The following is a 19,185-nucleotide window of genomic DNA, read 5'->3' on the forward strand; positions in this document are numbered from 1 at the left end:
ATTGGTTGAAAACACTGAATATACTTTAAACTAACTGTACAGTTAAAAATGATAACTGAAGTGAAGTCACTCAGTTGTGTCTGACTCTTTGTGACCCCGTAGACTGTAGCCTACCAGGCTCCTCCGTCCATGGGATTCTCCAGGCAAGAATACTGGAGTGGGTTGCCATTTCCCTCTCCAGGGGAATCTTCCAGACCCAGGGATCGAACCCAGGTCTCCCACATTGCAGGCAGACGCTTTAACCTCTAAGCCACCAGGGAAGTTTTAGAATGGCTATAGACTTTGAGGCATAAAGCTTTCTTGCATGTCCAAAACTAAAATTATCTTTTATAACAGAATCTTCAAACTATGTAACCCTATGAACAGTAGCCCGCCAGGCTCCTCTGTCCCTTTCCTTTGTCCAGGAAAGAATACTGGAGTGGGTTGCCATGCCATCCCCAAGGGGATCTTCCCAACCCAGGATTGAAACTGCATCTCCTGTGACTCTGCAGGCAGATTCTTTACCGCTGAGCCATTGGGGAAGCCCCATTCAGAGGTGAGCCACCAAGTTTTCAGACTTTTTCTTTTTTTTGCTACAAATAAGTTATAAAGTCTTCAAATAGATTACATCCATGTTAATCAAAGTGGGCTGTTATGATGCAATAACAACCTTCCAATCTTCATGGCTTTTAATTTGAAAGTTTTTCTCCCTCAAGAAACATGCACTGTGAGTTGAGGTGGACACTTCATATACTCTTTATATGATCACCCAGAAGTCCAACCAGCTTTGATATTTTGGCCTCACCCACTCAAGAGAAGAGGAAGATAGAGACCACAGATGGAGTCTTGTCCTATTGTAAGGGGCCTGAGCATGTCCAGTAGGGTTAGAACATCAGATACTGGTAGAGACTAGAAATGTCCTCCACAGTATCCAGCAGCAGGATTTTGTCCAGATGGAATGAAATGAAATCACAGACTTTAAGAATTCCAGAGTAGAATAAAGATGGCACCAATGAAACATGTAGGAATATTGCCAAGTGTATATGGGAGGCACTATCAAGATAAGAAATAATTGTTTTCAAACAGTGATACAATGCTGAAGGGCAGTGGCTGATGGTTGTGACTGTTACAGATTCCATGAGACATGGTGAAGATACTGTGTGGTATAATCATAGCTGCTTTGTTATGTTTTTTGAAGACTCCCAATCCCTTCAAGTATGCTATCAAAATTCTAAAGTGTGTCATGAATATCAAAAAGTGGAGAAGTCTAACATCTATGAATACTCTCCTATTCTCTTACAAAAGATCTTGTAACATCCCTTCTTTTGCTGGGGCAGATGGTGACTGCAGCCATGAAATTAAAAGACGCTTGCTCCTTGGAAGAAAAGCTATGACCAACCTAGACAGTATTAAAAAGCAGAGACATTACTTTGCTGATAAAGGTCCATCTAGTCAAAGCAAAGATTTTTTCCAGTAGTCATGTATGGATGTGAGAGTTGGACCATAAAGAAAGCTGAGCAGAATTGATGCTTTTGAACCGTGGTGTTGGAGAAGACTCTTGAGAGTCCTTTGGACTGCAAGGAGATTCAACCAGTCCATCCTAAAGAAGATTAGTCCTGAATATTCATTGGAAGGACTGATGCTGAAGCTGAAACTCCAACACTTTGGCCACCTGATGCGAAGAGTTGACTCATTGGAAAATATCCTGATGCTGGGAAAGATTGAAGGTGGGAGGAAAAGGGGACGACAGAGGATGAGATGGTTGGATGGCATCACGGATTCAATGGACATGGGTTTGAGCAAGCTCCAGGAGTTGGTGATGGACAGGGAAGCCTGGTGTGCTGCAGTCCATGGGGTTGCAAAGAGTCAGACACAACTGAGCAACTAAACTGACTAACTGGAAAAGAGCACCACTGAAGAAAATTGAACTTTGTTGTCTTTTTGGTGGAAAGAGATAGAATTAGCAATTATCAGATGTCCATCAGCAGATGAATGGATAAGAAAGCTGTGGTACATATACATAATGGAGTATTACTCAGCCATTAAAAAGAATACATTTGAATCAGTTCTAATGAGGTGGATGAAACTGGAGCCTATTATACAGAGTGAAGTAAGCCAGAAAGAAAAACATCAATACAGTATACTAACGCATATATATGGAATTTAGAAAGATGATAACGATAAACCTGTATGCGAGACAGCAAAAGAGACAGATGTATAGAACAGTCTTTTGGACTCTGGGAGAGGGCAAGGGTGGAATGATTTGGGAGAATGGCATTGAAACATATATATTATCATATGTGAAACAAATCGCCAGTCCAGGTTCAATGCATGATACAGGATGCTCCGGGCTGGTGCACTGGCATGACCCAGAGGGATGAGATGGAGAGGGAGGTGGGAAGGGGGTTCAAGATGGGGAACACATGTACACCCATGGCAGATTCATGTCAATGTATGGCAAAACCAATACAATATTGTAAAGTAATTAGCCTCCAATTAAAATAAATAAATTAAAAAAAAAAGAATTAGCAATTATCTGGAGAGCTAAGAACCAGGTAGTTGTCACCATAGGGATTTGCTCCAGCCTGCTTTGTAATGCAGTATCACCATTACCATCTTATACATGTTGTTATCATGAAAGACATAAATATCTGAGAGATTCAGAATAATGTAAAGGTCTCTGGCCAGTGCCTTTGTCAGTTCAGGTTCATCTTCTGTAGCTTAGAACCATGTTGCTCTGAAAAAAAACTCTAGGAAGTCTCGACAACTGTCCCGAATGTAAGCGAGCAGAATTAAGATTCCAGAAGTTTTATTCTAGTAGAACTGAATTATTTGCTCACCGAGAAATAAAACTCAGTTTTCACTACAGTCTTTCTGATTCTTACCAGACTGAAGATGTCAGTTGGACTCTCCTAGGTCTCCTGAAAGTGACAGGAACTTCTTTTGCAAAGCCATCAAGAGCTCTGTTAGTAAGGTTTGACTTCCTTCTAATTCAGAAGAAACACTGGGTTTGAACTCCAAACTTTTCAGTGGCTCTACTGCTCTAATAGCAAAATTCAAGTTTTCTTATTTGTCTATTTCAAGCTGCTGCCATGGCAGTTTTGAGTTAAGGAAGATACTAGTTCAGATAGATTGGATTCTGTCTTCTTTTTGATCATGTTCTAGGTACTGTGAAATGAAAGAAGTATTAATGTATTAATGCAATAGTCCTCTGAAGTTTATGGTTAGACTTTCTCCATACATTTTCAAAGGTATATTCCAGGTTTTACCTCATTTGATTTCTTTTTCAAAATTATCTGGAAAGTGAGGCAAAAAATAATTATTTCCTCACACTGAATCAATCTTCTTGTACATGTTTGCATATAGTGTTTCAATTTATGTAAAAGGTTGAAAAAACACAAAATCAAAGTTATCCCAGAATCTCTCATTTTTAAATTATTTCAGTGCATAGCAAGATTTATGTGTTAACATAAAGAAAGCAACAGCAAGCCCGTGAGGTTATCTTTTGTCACACTGGCACTAGTTTGGCTTCTTTCTGCTGTTCTTATACCAAGGAGGCAATAAACCCCCTTGAGAGTCATAGAGCTGCCTGCAGAGCCCTGACAGGGCATAGAAGCCTTTATGCCAAAATACAATGCACAAAGGGATCATAAACACATTTGAAAAGGAAGATGACCTCTTCGTCACAAGGAATTAGGCTTTACTGCAAGCTGCTACCATGGAAACCAGCCCCCAGCTTTCTCTGCTTATTTTGAAGTTTCCTGTTCCCCATATAACATGGACTTCAGCTCTTTTACTTAATTGTTTCTAGATCAAATAAATTTGGTGAAAGGTTTTGGTTATTTGCTTCATGGTTTAATGTCTCCAAGTATGCCTGCAGGTCCTGAAGAAAAACGAGAAAGTAGTGATGGAATCATTAGAAAGGCAGGAAAAGTGAAGAAATTTGCTGGTGTCAGGGTCTGTTCTACAATTCAACAAGATCAGAGAAGAGATACACTTGTTATTAAATCTTTCAAAGACCAGCTACAGTCCAACAGTGTCTCTTAGAGATGTGTCCTTTGAAATAATTTTAGCTTTTTGCCTCTCGATTTCTTACATCTCTGGAATTTAGTATACCCTATAGAGTCTACAGAGCGGCTCTCAAAGTCCAAACAAAGTTACAAGTATACTGCCGCTGGGGAAAAATCTTGGATCTTTTATTTTATATGATACAAAGAAAACCGATTGTTTATACGGCTACAGCCTTGAAAAGTATAAAGAAGAGAATTTATAATGAGCTAAGCAACCATTGAAGCTCTGCGTCCAAAAGCTGGTGAGACACTTGAAAAATGGCCTGGGGTCCAGCTCGGAGGATGCCGGGACTCGGAAGACGGACAGGTAGTGGGATCCGGTTGCGCAGGTGCTTCGGGGATCCTTCTCCCCTCTGGAGTCTCCCCACTCCCGCCCTCCCGAAATCCTGGACTCAAGGCGGGGGAGGCTGTGCGCTTCTGCCACAGGTGAGACCTACCCAGCCTGGAGATCAGAGCTGGAACCTGTCCAGTTGCTAGGGCAGCCCCGGCTTCTAACGTAGTGTTTCTAGTCAATAATCCAAGCTGACTTTTCCCCATTTGCGCTTGAGGGGCTGGAGAAGCTGGCGCAAGCGAACGCAAACAGGAACACTTGCATCGCCTCCCCTCCTCCCGCGACCCTGGCAGAGAGAGAGAGAGAGACGGAGAAGTCATTTATTGTAGCGCACACACACCATCAGGACTCTTTCCCAACTCCATCTTCCGACTCCCGCCACCTTGCAGGGAAATCGCAGCTCCGGCCACACTGGCTTTCTCTATCTGCTTTCCGGATGAGTGAATTTCTTTGCTCCTCTCGCCTGTCCGGGACCATCTGAAACTGCCCCCAAGTTGCGTTCCCAGGGACACTCCCCACTCCGTTTCCACTCAAGAACCAAAGAGCAGCTCACTTCGGCATCCTCCAGAAGACAAACCCCATCCATTCATTCATCTGTGGGTGAACAAGAAGGAAAAGAAGAAACAGAGGTGGGCCGCCAGGCGAAGCGAGAGCGAGAGGAGTACAGTGCTGGGTAAACCAAACTGGGGAAAGAAAAACGGGTGAGGGGCGAGGAGGACCGCTCTAGCGGACCTCGCCCCTCCTCAGCCCGGGGTGGACCCCTGCGGGTGCCCACGGCGAGCCACGTGGAGAAGCCCCAAGGGAGAGGCAACCCCCACCCCCACCCCAGGGATTTGGAAAAGAAACTGCTGGGAACAATGAACCCTGAAGGACAGAGGGAGGTGGAGGGGGGTGAGAACCCTCGTCCTTCCCCCTTGCCCCCCTCCTTTTGGACATTCCTTAGGTTTAATCATTAAAGTGGATCCTTTTTAAAAAGGAGGCAGCAGCTGAACAGTGCCGTTTCTGACAGTCTGCCACACACTGTCAGTGAAGTAAAAGATCTGGACCGAGCTTGGTTGCCTCGCTACCAATAGCAGACTTGGGGAGACCAAACCTCCGATTTCTGGCCACATCAAAGCAGTGATTATGCAAATACCCTTTTTTTTTTTTTAAGAATAAAATGGAGGGGGAATTATTTATCAAACAATGAACCCCCTGCCAGGGCGGGAAACAATAGATCAGACTAGATAGCCCTTCTAGCCCCAGGCTGGGGGAGAGGGAGGGGGGGGGGGGGATGCTGGCGCCCTCACGTTTTATTGGTCTAACCTAATTTCACTAATTCTCTTTTCACACATTTTCTTTGGCGGATTCGGAGGCCAGGACTTTCACGCTCCCGGGAGCGCCCTGCATTGGCGCGATTCAAGGGCTGCCTGCTTTATTTAATTAATACATTCAAAGCTCGCCTGGGCCCGGAGAGCCTGAGGGTGGGGAAAGACCGAGGCCGGGCGCGGGGAGGAGGTGCTTTTAACGGGTTCCAGGTGTCGATGCCCAGAAGTCACAACAGGCCCAAGGCTGTGCGATGCAGGGGGCGCACGCGGTGGGCAGCAGCGAACCGCAACTTCCAGTCTCTCCAGCAGACCCGACCTTGGCGCAGCCGGGAGCCCAGCCGACCCAGACCTGAGGGTGGGCGCGGCAGAAGCGGGCCTTGGGCCTAGATATCCTCTGCGGGTAACGGGACCCTTGCTCTTTCCCGGCCAAGGCCGCCCGGGGCCTTCCGACGCCCTCACCTGCACTGGGCCCTCGGGGTTCTCTTCCCGAAAGGGCGCCCACCCGGCTCCTGCCCAGGAGCGCCCGCGTACTCCCCTGGCTCCCGCTTCGCCTGACAGCCCTCTGTTTCTTCTTTTCCTCCTTGTTCGCCCACAGATGAATGTATTTTAAATCTGGTGAAGGAAAATCAACCTTAAGTCCTGGGCACTTCAGAAAAAGTAAATACAATCAATGCCTGAAGCCTGACTCCGCCAAAGCGACGATCCACCCGGGGCAGGACCAACCCTCACACTTTTCCGCGCTTAGGTAAACGCGCAGCCGCCGCGCGCCGCTGGCGCTGGGAAGATCTGGCAACTGTAGCGGTGTGGGACTGTCATCAGAACATTTCCATGGTCTTGCTTGAAGCGGCTCTCGGCAGAGGGCTCCAGAAATAGAGTGGCTTGGCTTAGCTTGCCCAGGAACCTACTTGGTGCAGACAAACCAAGCTGGTCACAGGGCAGGCACAATGAGGGAGGAAGGAACGGATTAAATCGAGGAGCGACTATATACCCTTCTGCTGAAGCTGAGACCTGTAATTCTCATTCTTACAGGAGAGGGAAGAGGACGACTGGACCTCAACCCACAGGCTGTGGAGCTTGCGGTGGGTTGGGAAGGAAAACTCCTAGTGCGAAGTGAGGCAGAAAGAACGTTCTTAATCGCTAAAAGTGATTAGACGCCATAAAGAATAATTGCACCTATTTATAGTGTAAAATAGGGCTTCCCTGGTGGCTCAGTGGTAAAGAATCTGCCTGCAATGCAGGAGACCCGGGTTCGATTCCTGGGTTGGGAAGATCCTCTGGAGAAGGGAATGGCAACCCACTCCAGCACTCTTCCCTGGAGATTCGCATAGATGGAGGAGCCTGGTGGGGTACAGTCCATGGGGTCGCACAGAGTCGGACACGACTGAAGCGACCACATAACAGCAGCAGTGTGAAATAAGGTGTGTTGTAGATAGAGAAGGAAAAGCCTGAGTGTAGATCACAGGTGGTAGACGGAATTCCTACCATATATGAGGTGCTTCTGTGTAAGAGGACCTGCAAACTCTGGCTGAACCAGACTCTGGCCCTGGAGTAGCTGTGCAGAGGTGACTGCTAGATTCAACTGGGTCACAGGTTAAGTCATTAGCTGTATTACCATTCATCAAAACTATGACTATTGAACCCTCTCTCGATCCATGCCTCTCCGAATAAGCCATTAGGGTCACCACCTAGTTATAGGATTCCCATCCCCCCTTCCCCCTCTAGTTGGGTTTTCCTGAGTACCTGCACCTGAAGAGTTGCCTCCCAAGACCTGTGTCAGGAACCTGGTTCTTGGCATGTTTCCAAAAGAAGTCTGCTCTCACAATAACCACCATCATCACTAAAAGAACAGTGATTTGGCATTAAAACTGTGTTTTAGAATTCTCATACTACAATTGCTTGGCTTTTTAAACACTAGAAACATAAAGGTGTAGGAGAAATATCTCTTTCTCCTTATTAGATAATCAAGAGTGGTTAAGAATAATAAAATCTTTAAACTAGAAGGGGTTTTCCAACAAGTCTCCCTTACATCCAGAGATGAAAACCAAACAAATCCTGGGTTGGTTCTTCCTTTTATTAAAAATAGCTATTCAGTTATTAAACACAATATTTCTACATGAACAGAGAGGAGGAGTAGTTAGGACATTTTAGAATGATCATTGATATATGCAGAGTAGTGGAGGATTTGCTTAAACCAGAAGCAGATATGAAATTCATGAGGGTGGGAGGAACTATGAACAACCAACATTTCTTTGCTGGCATGATTTTTTTTTTTTTTTTTTTTTTTTTTTTTTGGCTTGTGAAGTCTTGGCCACCCTCCTCTAAAATGGTCAGCCTTCACTTGATCATCTTTGATCCAAGGCCAGTCAAAGAGCATTGATTTCTGCTTTGGAGACTGAGCTGCAAGTTACAGAGTTATGTATCCTGGTGATTAGGAAACCATTTTTGCTTTCTCTCTGAAGATGTTTTGACTATGTAAACTGCTTTAACAAAGACTGAATTGGCTAACATGAAATCAGCTTCCAATAATGAATTTATAAACACTCAGTTATGTCACAGATGTTAGAGATCACTGTCCAGTCCCTTTTGTTTACAGACGATAACTGAAGCTCAAAGAAGTGAAGTGTAAGAACCAAATTTCTACACACTCCGTCAAGATAGTTCAACTCCGCTATTTTTTAAAAGCAAAATTTCTGAACTTTGGTGCTTATCATTACTTAAGTATAATTTAAATTCCCCAAACTTTTTTTTAACTAATCTTGTTTGCTCAGAAATTGATTTCTTAAAAACCAAGCTTTTATTTGTATGGAGAGTTACACTTTTACATCAATGTTAGTGTCTTGAATATAATTCAGCTTCCTGTGATTGCTTAGACCTTATGTGTCAATGAAATCTACACACAAACATTGACAAAACAAAAACAAACAAGTATTCTACTCAGTTTGATATAGGGAGTTAAGAAAAAAATGCAACTTATTCTTCTAAAAGCCACCTAAACAGGAAAGTAATAAACACACAAATATTATGAAAATTAGATACTTTATTTATAGTTTAATCACAAGAACAATTTTCTTGTTCTTTCAAGACGTAAATACATACTAGAATAAACTCTGTAGAATATACAAAAAATACATACTTTTCCCATGAAATTTTTCTTTATAATAAATAGAAGGAAACACGTGTGTGGCTGATCCTGATAATGCTCCGTGTCTGCTTAGGTTTTCAGTGTGTTGATTTATTTTTAATCTCTTGAAAGAATGGGGGAGTTTCTTCTCCCCTAAAAGGTCGAGATAAATAATTCATGAAGCAATCCTCCCTCCTGATTTTTCCGTTTTCCTCCACATTTTTCCTTTTGATAGAGAGTTCAGCCTAAATTTCCACGCTTGCATTCAATCATTACAAAGCCTACAAATTATACAATGACTTCTAACCTGGCCCTCTAACAAAACAACTTTTTCCCCCTTATAAATCATAAGAGACAGATGGCAAAATGGAGAAGAAAAAGGAAAGAGAAGAGCGGGACAATAGGCATTGTGACGAATCTGGGAAACAGAACAAAGTGCACATCAGAGAGGGAAAGTTTGGTTTGACAGGTGAAATTCCCACAGCCCGCAGGCAGCACTGGGAATAAAGCAGATGCCAGCCATTGCAAATCTGTGGATAATATTATTACCGGTAAAATCATTCAGATGCTAAGATACATTTCTTTCTACTCGACATTAACATCTCTATGTAGAAGCAAAGGTGAAGAGATCACAGGAACCGGTTGCGTTCCCCCTGGGAGATTCACATGAATCGCACCAAGAGGGCAGGAGCGTCAGTCCGCTCTACAAACTCCTTAGACGTGTTACCTTTATCTCTTCCCAGCATCTTTTTACCTTAAGTGCCTCCCTCCTCCCGGCCCCAAACTCTACAATCCTCTTCGACAATAAGCTCCATCACACCAATAAATTAGAGAGCCCGGCTGAACTAAGGAAGCCCTTACTTAGCCAAGGAATGCAACCAATAACCGAGTAATCAGAACGGCTACACATGCTCTGAGTAGTGAGACGGTTTCCCGGGCATGGAAAGCGGGGGGTGGGAGGAGGGCTTGATCGGGGGCAGGAAAGGGTACCCACTAAGGCCTGGCGTGGGTAGCAGAGATGGCAGTTCTAGATACAGTCCCTGACTATGGGGAGGTGAGGTGCGTAGCGGTGCTTGTCTGGAGGTGGGGGCTGCCAATAGTCCATGTCTGAACCCTCCGGGCTGGCGGGAGATAAAGTGCAGCTGTAGGGGGAGGTGGAGTTGGAGGACGCAGAGGAAGACTCCGCGGGGCTGTTTGTGCAGCTCCACGTGGAGGCGGGCGAAGGGCTGTCTCCGCTGTTGCTCAAGGCGGCGCTAGTGCCTCCCGGACTCAGCATGACTGCCTCCGAGAAGAGCGCCCCGGGCAGGCTGCCGCCGCCACAGTGGTCAGCCAGGCGCAGGGTCTCGGTGAGCGCCCATATGTAGTTGTGGGCGAAACGCAGGGTCTCGATCTTGGTGAGCTTGGCGTCCTCTGGGAATGTGGGGAGCACCTCACGCAGCGCGTCCAGCGCCGCGTTCAGATTGTGCATGCGGTTGCGCTCGCGGTTGTTGGCCTTCAATCTACGGGTCTTCTTGATGCGCTGCACGGTCTCGGCCGTCTTGGCACCGCGAGAAACAGCCCTTGCCCTCGAAGGGCGCCGCTTGCACTCATGAACCACACCCAGCAGCCGCGCCGGCCGGCAGCCCTCGGCTCCTCCCGGCGAGCCGCCCAGAGCCGCGGGCCCGGCCTCTGCCCCAAGCTGCCGACGCGCTCCGCCCGCCGCGCCCAGCTCCTCCTCTTCCTCCTCGTCAGCGCTGGAAGATACAGGGGTCAGAGCCGCTGAGGCGGGGGAGACCGAGCCAAGCAGCACCAGCACGTCCTCTTCCTCCTTTAACTCCAAGGTCTCGGATTTGACGAACATCCTGGAGAAGAGAGCAGAGAGGGAGAAAGAACCAAATGGGGTGTGAATATAGCGGCAGAGGTAAGCTGTCAGTGTTATAGGGACTTACTGCTGCGCGCCCGAGAAGACCCGCTCGGAATCGCGCCAAGGAGGAAAGTAAATTGGGGAGGAAACCCTGCCTGTGCTCTCCCAGCTGGCGGGCGCCCCTTGTTGTGACCCTGTCGCCAGCCAAATGGGTTCCGAACTCTGACACGCCCTGACAGCTGTGTTCTCTCCCGGGAAGGGACTGCGACCCCGCGACAAAAGATTCGTCGCGGGCGAAGGGCGTTCGGATGTGGTGGGATGCCGTGCGGGAAACGCCCCTAAGTTGGAAGCCGCAGCGCGGGTACTCACTTGGTTCTGTCTCTAAACGTGCCTCGGCGTCGCTCTTTGGCGCGTGCTGCGATTCTCCGCGCAGCCGGGAGCTCAGCGCTGCTCCTTCTGCCGGCTTGGAGGCACCGGGCCTGGCGCTGCTGCGGCGCGGCTCCGCGGGGGACCGCTCTGACCGGCGACTTTGCCAAGAGCCCCGGCGGCCTCGGCGACCCGCCCGGGTCTCGTGTGTTGTGGTGGTGGTGCGTGTCTGTCTTGTCAGTCAGTCCCTGGACGCGCGGCTCCTGGCACGCGACTCCCAGGCACTCCAGTTAAAGCGAAGCTGCTTGTGGTTCAGTGGCTGCGTGTCTGGCACACGACTCTCCTTAAAACCCCTTATATACCACCAAGAAAACAATCAGATCTGCCCCCGGGGCCCCCACCCCCCCCTCCAACCCTCGGCCGCCGCTTTCTCCTCCCCTCCCCTGTGCTGGCCCCCCTTCTCCCCCGCTTTTCCCTACCCGGCTTACTCTTTTCATTGCATTATCATCATTCATTTCTTTCTTTCTTCACCCACTTCCCCCCTCCCCTGGCCCTGCCATCCATCCATCCTCCTCTTTCCATCGCCCCCCGCCTCTCTTTCCCCCCTTTATCTAATCAGCATAACACGGTTCTAAAGCTCCCGTTGGAGCTCGAGGCTGCGGTCGGACTGCTGGAGCGGCGGCATCGGCTCAAGCTGCGGCTGTTGTCGCCGTCGCTGCCCATTGTGATTGGTGGCTCGCGCTCGGCTGGAGCGTGCCGCTAATTTATTAATGAATGGAGGTCGCGAGGCGCAGCTGGCCAATCAGGGCGCCCCGGACTCCGGGAGGCCTGCGAGCCACGCGCACAGGAGCCCGCTCCCTTTCAGCGGCTCATTAGGGGCCGGGGCGCTGGGGGCGGGTGGGGAGACCAAGGCGACCGCCCGGGTCCCAGTCCTCGCGGCCGCACCCCACCCCCGTCCCGACGCGCACGCGCACGCACCGCAAGGCACCCGGCGCTGTCTGGCCTCTGAGCTCCCGGACATCGGGATCCTAGAAATTAGTTAATAGGGGTCAGAATCCCAGGAAAAGTAGTAAGCCCTCTGCTGCAGCCGGACGTCTCTTGGCAAAGCTTCTTAGGAACGGTCTCAAATAGTAAAGTATTTCAAAACGCTTTCGTTTGGTTAAAGGAGGCATAGGGTATGGATGGCGAGCTGTGGTCACTTGGCGGGCAAGCATGTTTAGGTTCCAGAAAGACTGACGTGGGAGGGTGAAGAGAGAGGACGTTGGAGGATTTATAGAGGCGTCTCCTGACAGGGAGATCGAGTAGGGGAGCAGTTGATGGACTTTTAGAGGAGGTGAAACTAAAAACACTCACTTATTAGAGCTAAAAGGGGCCTCCTCATTTTACGTGTGACACACAGCACCATACAGGTTTTTGGTTTTCGGGGAAGGGTGGGGCGCGCTCGGGCTAACCCCTGTTTATGGTGGGGCGGGACCGCAAAGGGCTTCCTGCCTAGGTGGCAGCGGGAGGAGCGGCCGACTTGTAGCTCGGCAGAGCGAATGGGCTGCGTTGACATTTCCATGACCTCTGCTCCGCGCTGGGGAGCGTTGTAGGGACATGGGGCCCGTCCTCCTGATTCTCCCGGCTTTTCAATAGGAAAAAAGAGCTGGAGGGCTACTGGACCTCGGAGGGAACTTGTTCTGAATTGCTCAACAGCCATCCCTCCCTCCCTCCTCCTCCTCCTCACGCCCACCCTCTTGTCGAAGTGGCTGACTTCTTAGAACCACGGCACCCAGAAGTGTGTGCTGGGCCGAGTGTTAGATGGTGCATGGGTAGCGGGAATGCATCTGGACTCCAGTAGATTGCAGAGGAGTTTCTTTTGCAGATTAAGTTTCAGCAAGGCTCAATAGGAATGTTAAAATTTGAGAAGTGGTGAGAGAAAAAGAATGTTGTCTCTGGTCTCGGTCTCATTCGGATTGTGGGAATTGGAAACAAGCTGTATTTCAGAGAAAGGGACGATGAAAGTGTTCGGGCATGGTTTTAATTTGTTTAATGTTTTCTTTAGGGAGATAGTGAGCAGGCTTGGAAGGCATAAAGTAAAGAAAATGAAAATTAGAATCTCATGAAAGGGACTGCTACCCGCTGCAGCTATCCAACCTCAGACTTCTTTGTCTTGAAATTATTTGAAAATTGCCACAATTTTCACCTTGCTGGTTGATACTTTGCATCTCTTCCCCCCACCCACTTTAAAAACAAATTCCCTAAACATAATAGCATTATTTCCCTAGTTTCCTCCTCAGTTCTTTTAGAACAGCTTAATTTCATATGGCAGAAGTGCAGATATTAAACAAGAAAGAAGGGAAATGTTTAGTCTTTTCAGAACACAACATCTGCCTGTCTCACCTCTGCCTGTCTCACCCTTCTTTGGGTGTCTCTCTCTGTATCATGAACCTGCAGAATAAGAACTTCATAAAAGAGTTTGTTCAAGAAAAAAATGCATCAAGAGTGAAAGATACCAAAAATGCTTACCATGATTGATGCACACATTAGCATTATTTTATAGGATATGATCACTGAGGCCAAATAAGTAAATATTCTTTACAGTCCCCCTAAAAGAAAACTCTGTTATGTCTTGTCTAGTCAAAAATGGAAGGAACACATGGGAGTGGATGCAGGATTTTTGTATTAATTTTGAAAGAAATAGGACGAGAAAGCTAGGTTCTGAGGAAATGATCAAAGGCTGCTAAAAACAAATAGTGGAATGATGGGAGATATTATGGAGTGTCAGCTTTTAAATACCTACATCTCCTGGCAGGAGTGGCCTGCAAAGAAAGACAAGCCAATAGGTTAATGTAATAGAAACAAAGGAAAGTTTACTTTAGTATCAGTAGAAACATACTTCTTTAGATAGATCTTTAAATTTTTGGTCTGGCTAGGAAGTGCTGGGTTGATTTGATGATTAAATATATTAGGGGGAAAAACAGAATCAGAATCCAATTAAGTGGAGGCTTAAAGGAAAACCTGATGAATTTTGTATAACTCCAAACAAACTCCAAGATCAAGCTGGTTTTAATGTTTATTGCTAGTGAAACACACAATGGGTTTCTTTAGATGATTTTTAAGACTGTTTGGGTGTCTGACCCCTCAGTTTTTATGTTCTTCCAAGATTTTATGTTTTTATGATGCGCTGAAAGGGTACATGCTTTTCTTTGTCAAAACCCAAACTTTCTATACTGTCTGTAAGAAGTTAATAATGAATATTTAAGAGTATCCTGTGCAGATATTTAGTAACAGTAAACTATTATTAGGGTAAATCACACATTTCTGATTCTGGAAATTTCCAGGAAAGGAGATTCTTTCCAAAAGGAAAAAGTATGCAAAGAAACATAAGCTTGTGTACATATTCAAATGATAGAAATCAATCTCTAATCTATGTAGCTATAAAGATACCATGAAGTTTATGTAACTTTTTAAAGTAAGGAATTTGTTGGCTATATGCAGTGAGTGGTTTGTGTTAGATTACTGTGCAAAAGTACAAGTTTGTGTTTTTTTAATCACCCTCTATATTATCTTCCAGCTTCCCTGGTGGCTCAGTAGTTTAAAAAAAAATCCGCCTGAAATGCAGGAGACCTGGGTTCAATCCCTGGGGCCGCAAGATCCCCTGGCAAAGGAAATGGCAGCTCACTCCAGTATTCTTGCCTGAGAAATCCCATGGACAGAGGAGTCTGATGGGCTACAGTCCACGGGGCTGCAAAGAGTTAGAAACGACTGAGTGACTAAACAATAACATTATCTTGGAATTTTAAGAATTTTGGTTCTGTTTTTGCTTAGTAGCCTTCAAGAAAAGCATCACTGTTCATAATATTTTGGGAAATATTTCCTACTATGAAGAGTGTTGTTTTTTAAAAGAAAAGAACATCAAGAACTATTAACACACTAGTGCAATTCAGAAGCCAGCCATTCACACTCATTCGCAATATTTTATTTGTTCCACATTTTGCTTGGTTTTGCTGAAAGAAAGCAATTTCGATTTGTACTCAGATTTGCAAAGACGAAGCCAGTGCCAGATATCCTTAGCTGGATGCTTCTAGCACTCTTTTAACTTAAATAAATTCAAGAGGCACTTGTGTGGTCTAAAAGATTGTCCAGATGAAACGAGGCTGAAATGTTATGTGAAGGGGGAGGGGAGCGCGTGAATAGCGTCAGTGAATTTGGTGACCGAGGGCCGCTCCTGTCCATTGCGTGAACTGTCCTAAAGGGTCAAACTGTTCATCTTCAGCCCCTCTTTCTGTGTGCAATCCCTACTTTAAGAGAACAAAAGCTCAAAGCAGGCAGTTATCAAGAAATGGGAGCCCAATGATTTAAACTCATCCCCAAGCCTTAAAAAGAAAGGAGGCCCGAGGATGTGTAGGGAGAGAAAAGTGAAGTAAGGGGAGCAGGGAGGGGGGTGGAGACCTTTAGAAAGTCTTTGTTATTTTTAAGAAGCTTGAACTTTGAGATGACCCAAGAGCTCTAAAGTTTAGGGTAGGTGTTGCTGTGGGGCCCATCCACACATCCCATCCACACTTCGACCTCACAAGTGGCCGAAGAGGACAAATGGTCACCCCACCATACTTTTGCTGCTGCAGGTGAATGTTGGGGGGTGGGGTGGGGGATGGGTGTGAAGAAAGGTCCTTTTCCCAGAAAGCACAAGAGCAAAAGTTGCCTCCCCAGCCAGCCTGTCCCCCAGTTCACAGTAAACCGTCCTGCCTTCAAGGAAAGGGAGGGGCTCTGCTCTGCTAAAAAGGACTAGATGATGCGTCTGCCAAGGATGGCTTTGTAGCCTAAATCCTAATCCACTCGGTTAGCTCTCCAAAAGGCGGAAAGATGGAAAGAAAAAGTTAGCCAATCTTGAATAGCTTTAGTTATTTGCTGGGTACTAGAAACACTCCGGTTTCCAGAGTGGTTGAAGACCGAGTGGAAATGATTAGCCCCCTCTGCATCCCCCCGCCCTTCCCTGCGGAGGGCTCTTTGCTACGCCAGAGTTCATTACTAGTGATGAGCAGATGGTGAAGCGCTGGGAGGCAGAGTGGGCTCGGATTTTTGGGGGGTCCCCTTCTGTGGAGGCAAGGAGGTCAAGAACAATAATAGTGTAAACTCATCACCCCCTCCCTCCCCGCCTTCTTACTGGACCCCTGTGCAGAATTCTGTCTCATCCTGGATCTCTCCCTCGGGTCCTGTGGGGGAGGGTTTGTCACTCCAGTCCTGCAGAGGTCAGAGCTAGGATGGTGCGCGGCAGCTTCAGTGGGCCAGCCCCACCCTCTTCCGTATTTGGGGATGGCCGGGGGAATCTACAAGAGGAGGTGCAAGGCAGAGAAGGTCGTAACCCCCCTCTCTCGGGACCCTTATTCCCTTGCCCTAAACCCGTATAATGTGCTTTGGCGCCCCAAGCCAACCATTCAGGGAATCCAGCTTGACGCAGGAGGTCTTCTTGATGGTGTTGAAATCCACCCGGCAGGTGCTGAAAGGCTCCCTTCCTTTTGCGCCCTCTCTACCCTCTTCCCTCCAGCTCCAGAGAGGCAGCACCCGGCAGACTTCTCTGCACTCGGTAGGCGACCCGCTGCCCGAGCACTCTTCTTTCCCACGAAGGAAAGAAGTCACTGTAGGAGATTTGACCAGTCTCCGCCAGCTTTCTGATTGTTTTCCTCAGGTAAGGGGAAAAGAACAGCCGGCGCTTGAATGGGGGGCTGGGGGCCCACTAGGGAGAGAAGCCCCCCCTCACCCCTCTGTGCCAGCAAAAAGGGACATTGGCTATCCAGGGGAAAGTGCAAGAAAGAGAGCACTAATCGCTGAACCAGGAGACAAACACGATTACCAGCTCCGAGCCTTGAGTCAGAAAGTCTCATAGACTTTAAGATGTTAATCCCCGGCATAATCCTTCCTTTGGCGTGTAGGAATAGTGCAGCCACAAGAGTTGTTTTGTTATTTATATTGGCGTTTAATAAAACTCAGCCAGTGGTGAATGGGCTGCCCACTCTCCAATGGTAATTAATTCCCTATTTCAGTGACCCAATTGTCCTGGGACAGAGCTGTGAGCCCGTCCCGGTGCCCCGGTCCCTCTTTGTGCGGATACATGGCCCTCGTGCTTCAACAGCTATGGAAACTCATTCTTTTGATGTCATTCAAGGAGTTTTCCTTGGGCATCTTCTAAACTTCAAGGACCCTTTTCTTTCTCCGTTTCATGAAAAGCAGTGCGAGCTTGACCACCTCTGTAGAATTTAATGATTTGGTGAAAGAACTCTTTGGGGTTTGTGTAAGGAGTTAGAGAGAAAGGAAATTTGGCAGCCTGCTCTCTCGCAGGGACAGTCCCAAACCTGAAAAACACAAAACTCATTCAAAGCAATGGAAAAAAGATCTGAAAGCTGATTTTCCCTCTCCTCTCCCAACTAAGGAAAAACGTAACCTCCCCAAACACTGAATTCTCTTCTGGAAATTATTGTTTGTTGATAATATAAATTAAAAGGGCCAGGTTGGAATGAATAAATTCGAATCTTAAGCAGAGAAAGTTCTTTAATGTGTTCCTTTGGGCAACATCATCTTTCTACTTAACACACTCATTCAGTCATCCCTCCTTTATACATGCACTGGCAACCAGTGTGTGCCAAGCACTGCACCAAGCCCTGGGAACAACCCCTGCACAAAACAGACACCATTCCTACCCCCACAGAGCTTACATTCAAATCGGTAGACAAAAAATGAAAAAGTTAACACATGTCAGAAAACCATGTTAGGTAGACAATAAGACTGTAATGTAATACAGTGTCGGAAGAGAGCCCGGCTACGTTTTATTTTCACGGATCCAAAACGATACTTTAGGACACAAACCATTTGGGGTCGACCCTAGCACCTGATTAATTCATCTTTTCTTTCCCCCCAAATTTCATTCCCTCCGCGAGGCGCGGAGGCCTCATAGCAAACGAACCGGCAGCTGCGGCCCGCGGGTCTTAGCCGCGCGACCGTGCAGTGGCCGGCATCACTTTCCGCGCAGCCAACCGCCCGGGCTCCAGGCCGGGAGGGGGCGGCCGCGGCGCGCCCGGTAGCGCTCCCTGCACAAGTAGCTCTTCTATGTCTTTATACGCACTTCCAAAAAAACTTTCGCAAGTCACAGAAACAATTCAGAATTCAACTAAGAAAATACAGAGTGAACCATATGGCCTGGGTGGCTCGAGTCGGCTGCATTTTACTCCAGACAAAGAAGGGATTGAGAGTTGAAGGAAAGGAGAAAAAAACCAACTTTCCGGCTGATGAAGCTGTTGTCTGGAGGCAATGATCCCAAATCTGAAGGCTTTATTCCGGCTCCGACGGAGACGTGATATGTCATATGATTAGCATCTTTCATATTTACAAGAGTGGTATGGGCTGCCAGTCTTGAGAGAAAGGCTAGAGAAAGAAGGGGGCATATGCTGAAATGGATTTAGCATTTGAAAGAGAGAAAGGAGATCGGATAAATACACTTAAACGAGGATTTCGTTTTACTCCTGTTGAGTTCTAATGGATTGTTGATTGAGATTTTAGGGGCCTGGAACCGAGGTGTCAGCAGTAATTTAAAGAAGGCATTCAGTCCTCCCGCGCCTCTTTTCTCCATTTCCCCCTCTCACCCCTCCCACCCTCTCTCATTTACGCCTTCAAGCAGTACCGGGGCGGGGAAGGCTTTTAAAACAAAACACAAAACAGGATCTCAGGCGCTGGCCGAGGGAGCCGGAAAGCGGCTGGGTTTGGAGGCGGCGCCCCGTACGCCCCACGGCGGCCTGGGGGGTGGCACCTGAACGTCTGCAGGTCTGGCCGCAGGTGCGGGGCCGCTGCGCGCGCGGCGAGGTCCTGGTGCCCTCTGGCGGGGTCCGCGGAGGAGCCTACACCGCGTGGGGCTGGGCGACGTTTCACATTCCTCTTGGGATGCGCTCTGGGGCCTTCACCTGTGGCTCCGGTTACGAGCGCGTAGGCTCGGCCACTTCTAACCTTCAGGCTCAAAATTGTCGATGGTGGGCTTCTCCGAGTCGAAATAGACGCGTAAGACACCGCCCCCGGTAGTTCTGATGGCTGCCAAGTTTGAGACGAGCGGGCCTGGGTCCCAAGACTTTCGTTGTGAGGATTTAGCTATTTAGCAGCTAAAAGTGAGGCCAAGACTCAGTACTTTGGGGGAAAGCCCTGGA

At 47.6% G+C, this 19,185-nt stretch overlaps 1 protein-coding gene and 1 long non-coding RNA gene across 2 annotated transcripts; one reads left to right on the forward strand and one right to left on the reverse strand.

The window, feature by feature from the left end:
- The first annotated feature begins 5,906 nt into the window (after positions 1-5,906).
- Positions 5,907-7,601, forward strand: LOC129657629 (uncharacterized). The gene is made up of 4 exons (XR_008716914.1): positions 5,907-6,087; positions 6,283-6,432; positions 6,717-6,766; positions 7,410-7,601. It is a non-coding gene; the product is annotated as an uncharacterized LOC129657629 (long non-coding RNA).
- An 81-nt stretch (positions 7,602-7,682) lies between these two features.
- Positions 7,683-10,703, reverse strand: NEUROG2 (neurogenin 2). The gene has a single exon (XM_055587991.1). The coding sequence runs from the start codon at positions 10,646-10,648 to the stop codon at positions 9,836-9,838; it is 813 nt and encodes a 270-aa protein (XP_055443966.1). The 5' UTR covers positions 10,649-10,703; the 3' UTR covers positions 7,683-9,835.
- Between the last annotated feature and the right edge of the window lie 8,482 nt (positions 10,704-19,185).

This window comes from Bubalus kerabau, chromosome 7 (genome assembly GCF_029407905.1).
Source record: "Bubalus kerabau isolate K-KA32 ecotype Philippines breed swamp buffalo chromosome 7, PCC_UOA_SB_1v2, whole genome shotgun sequence".
NCBI classification, from domain to species: Eukaryota; Metazoa; Chordata; class Mammalia; order Artiodactyla; family Bovidae; genus Bubalus; species Bubalus kerabau.

Bases quoted from the DNA above. Each gene is read 5' to 3' on its own strand.
- NEUROG2 (XM_055587991.1), bottom strand. From the start codon at position 10,648: ATGTTCGTCAAATCCGAGACCTTGGAGTTAAAGGAGGAAGAGGACGTG.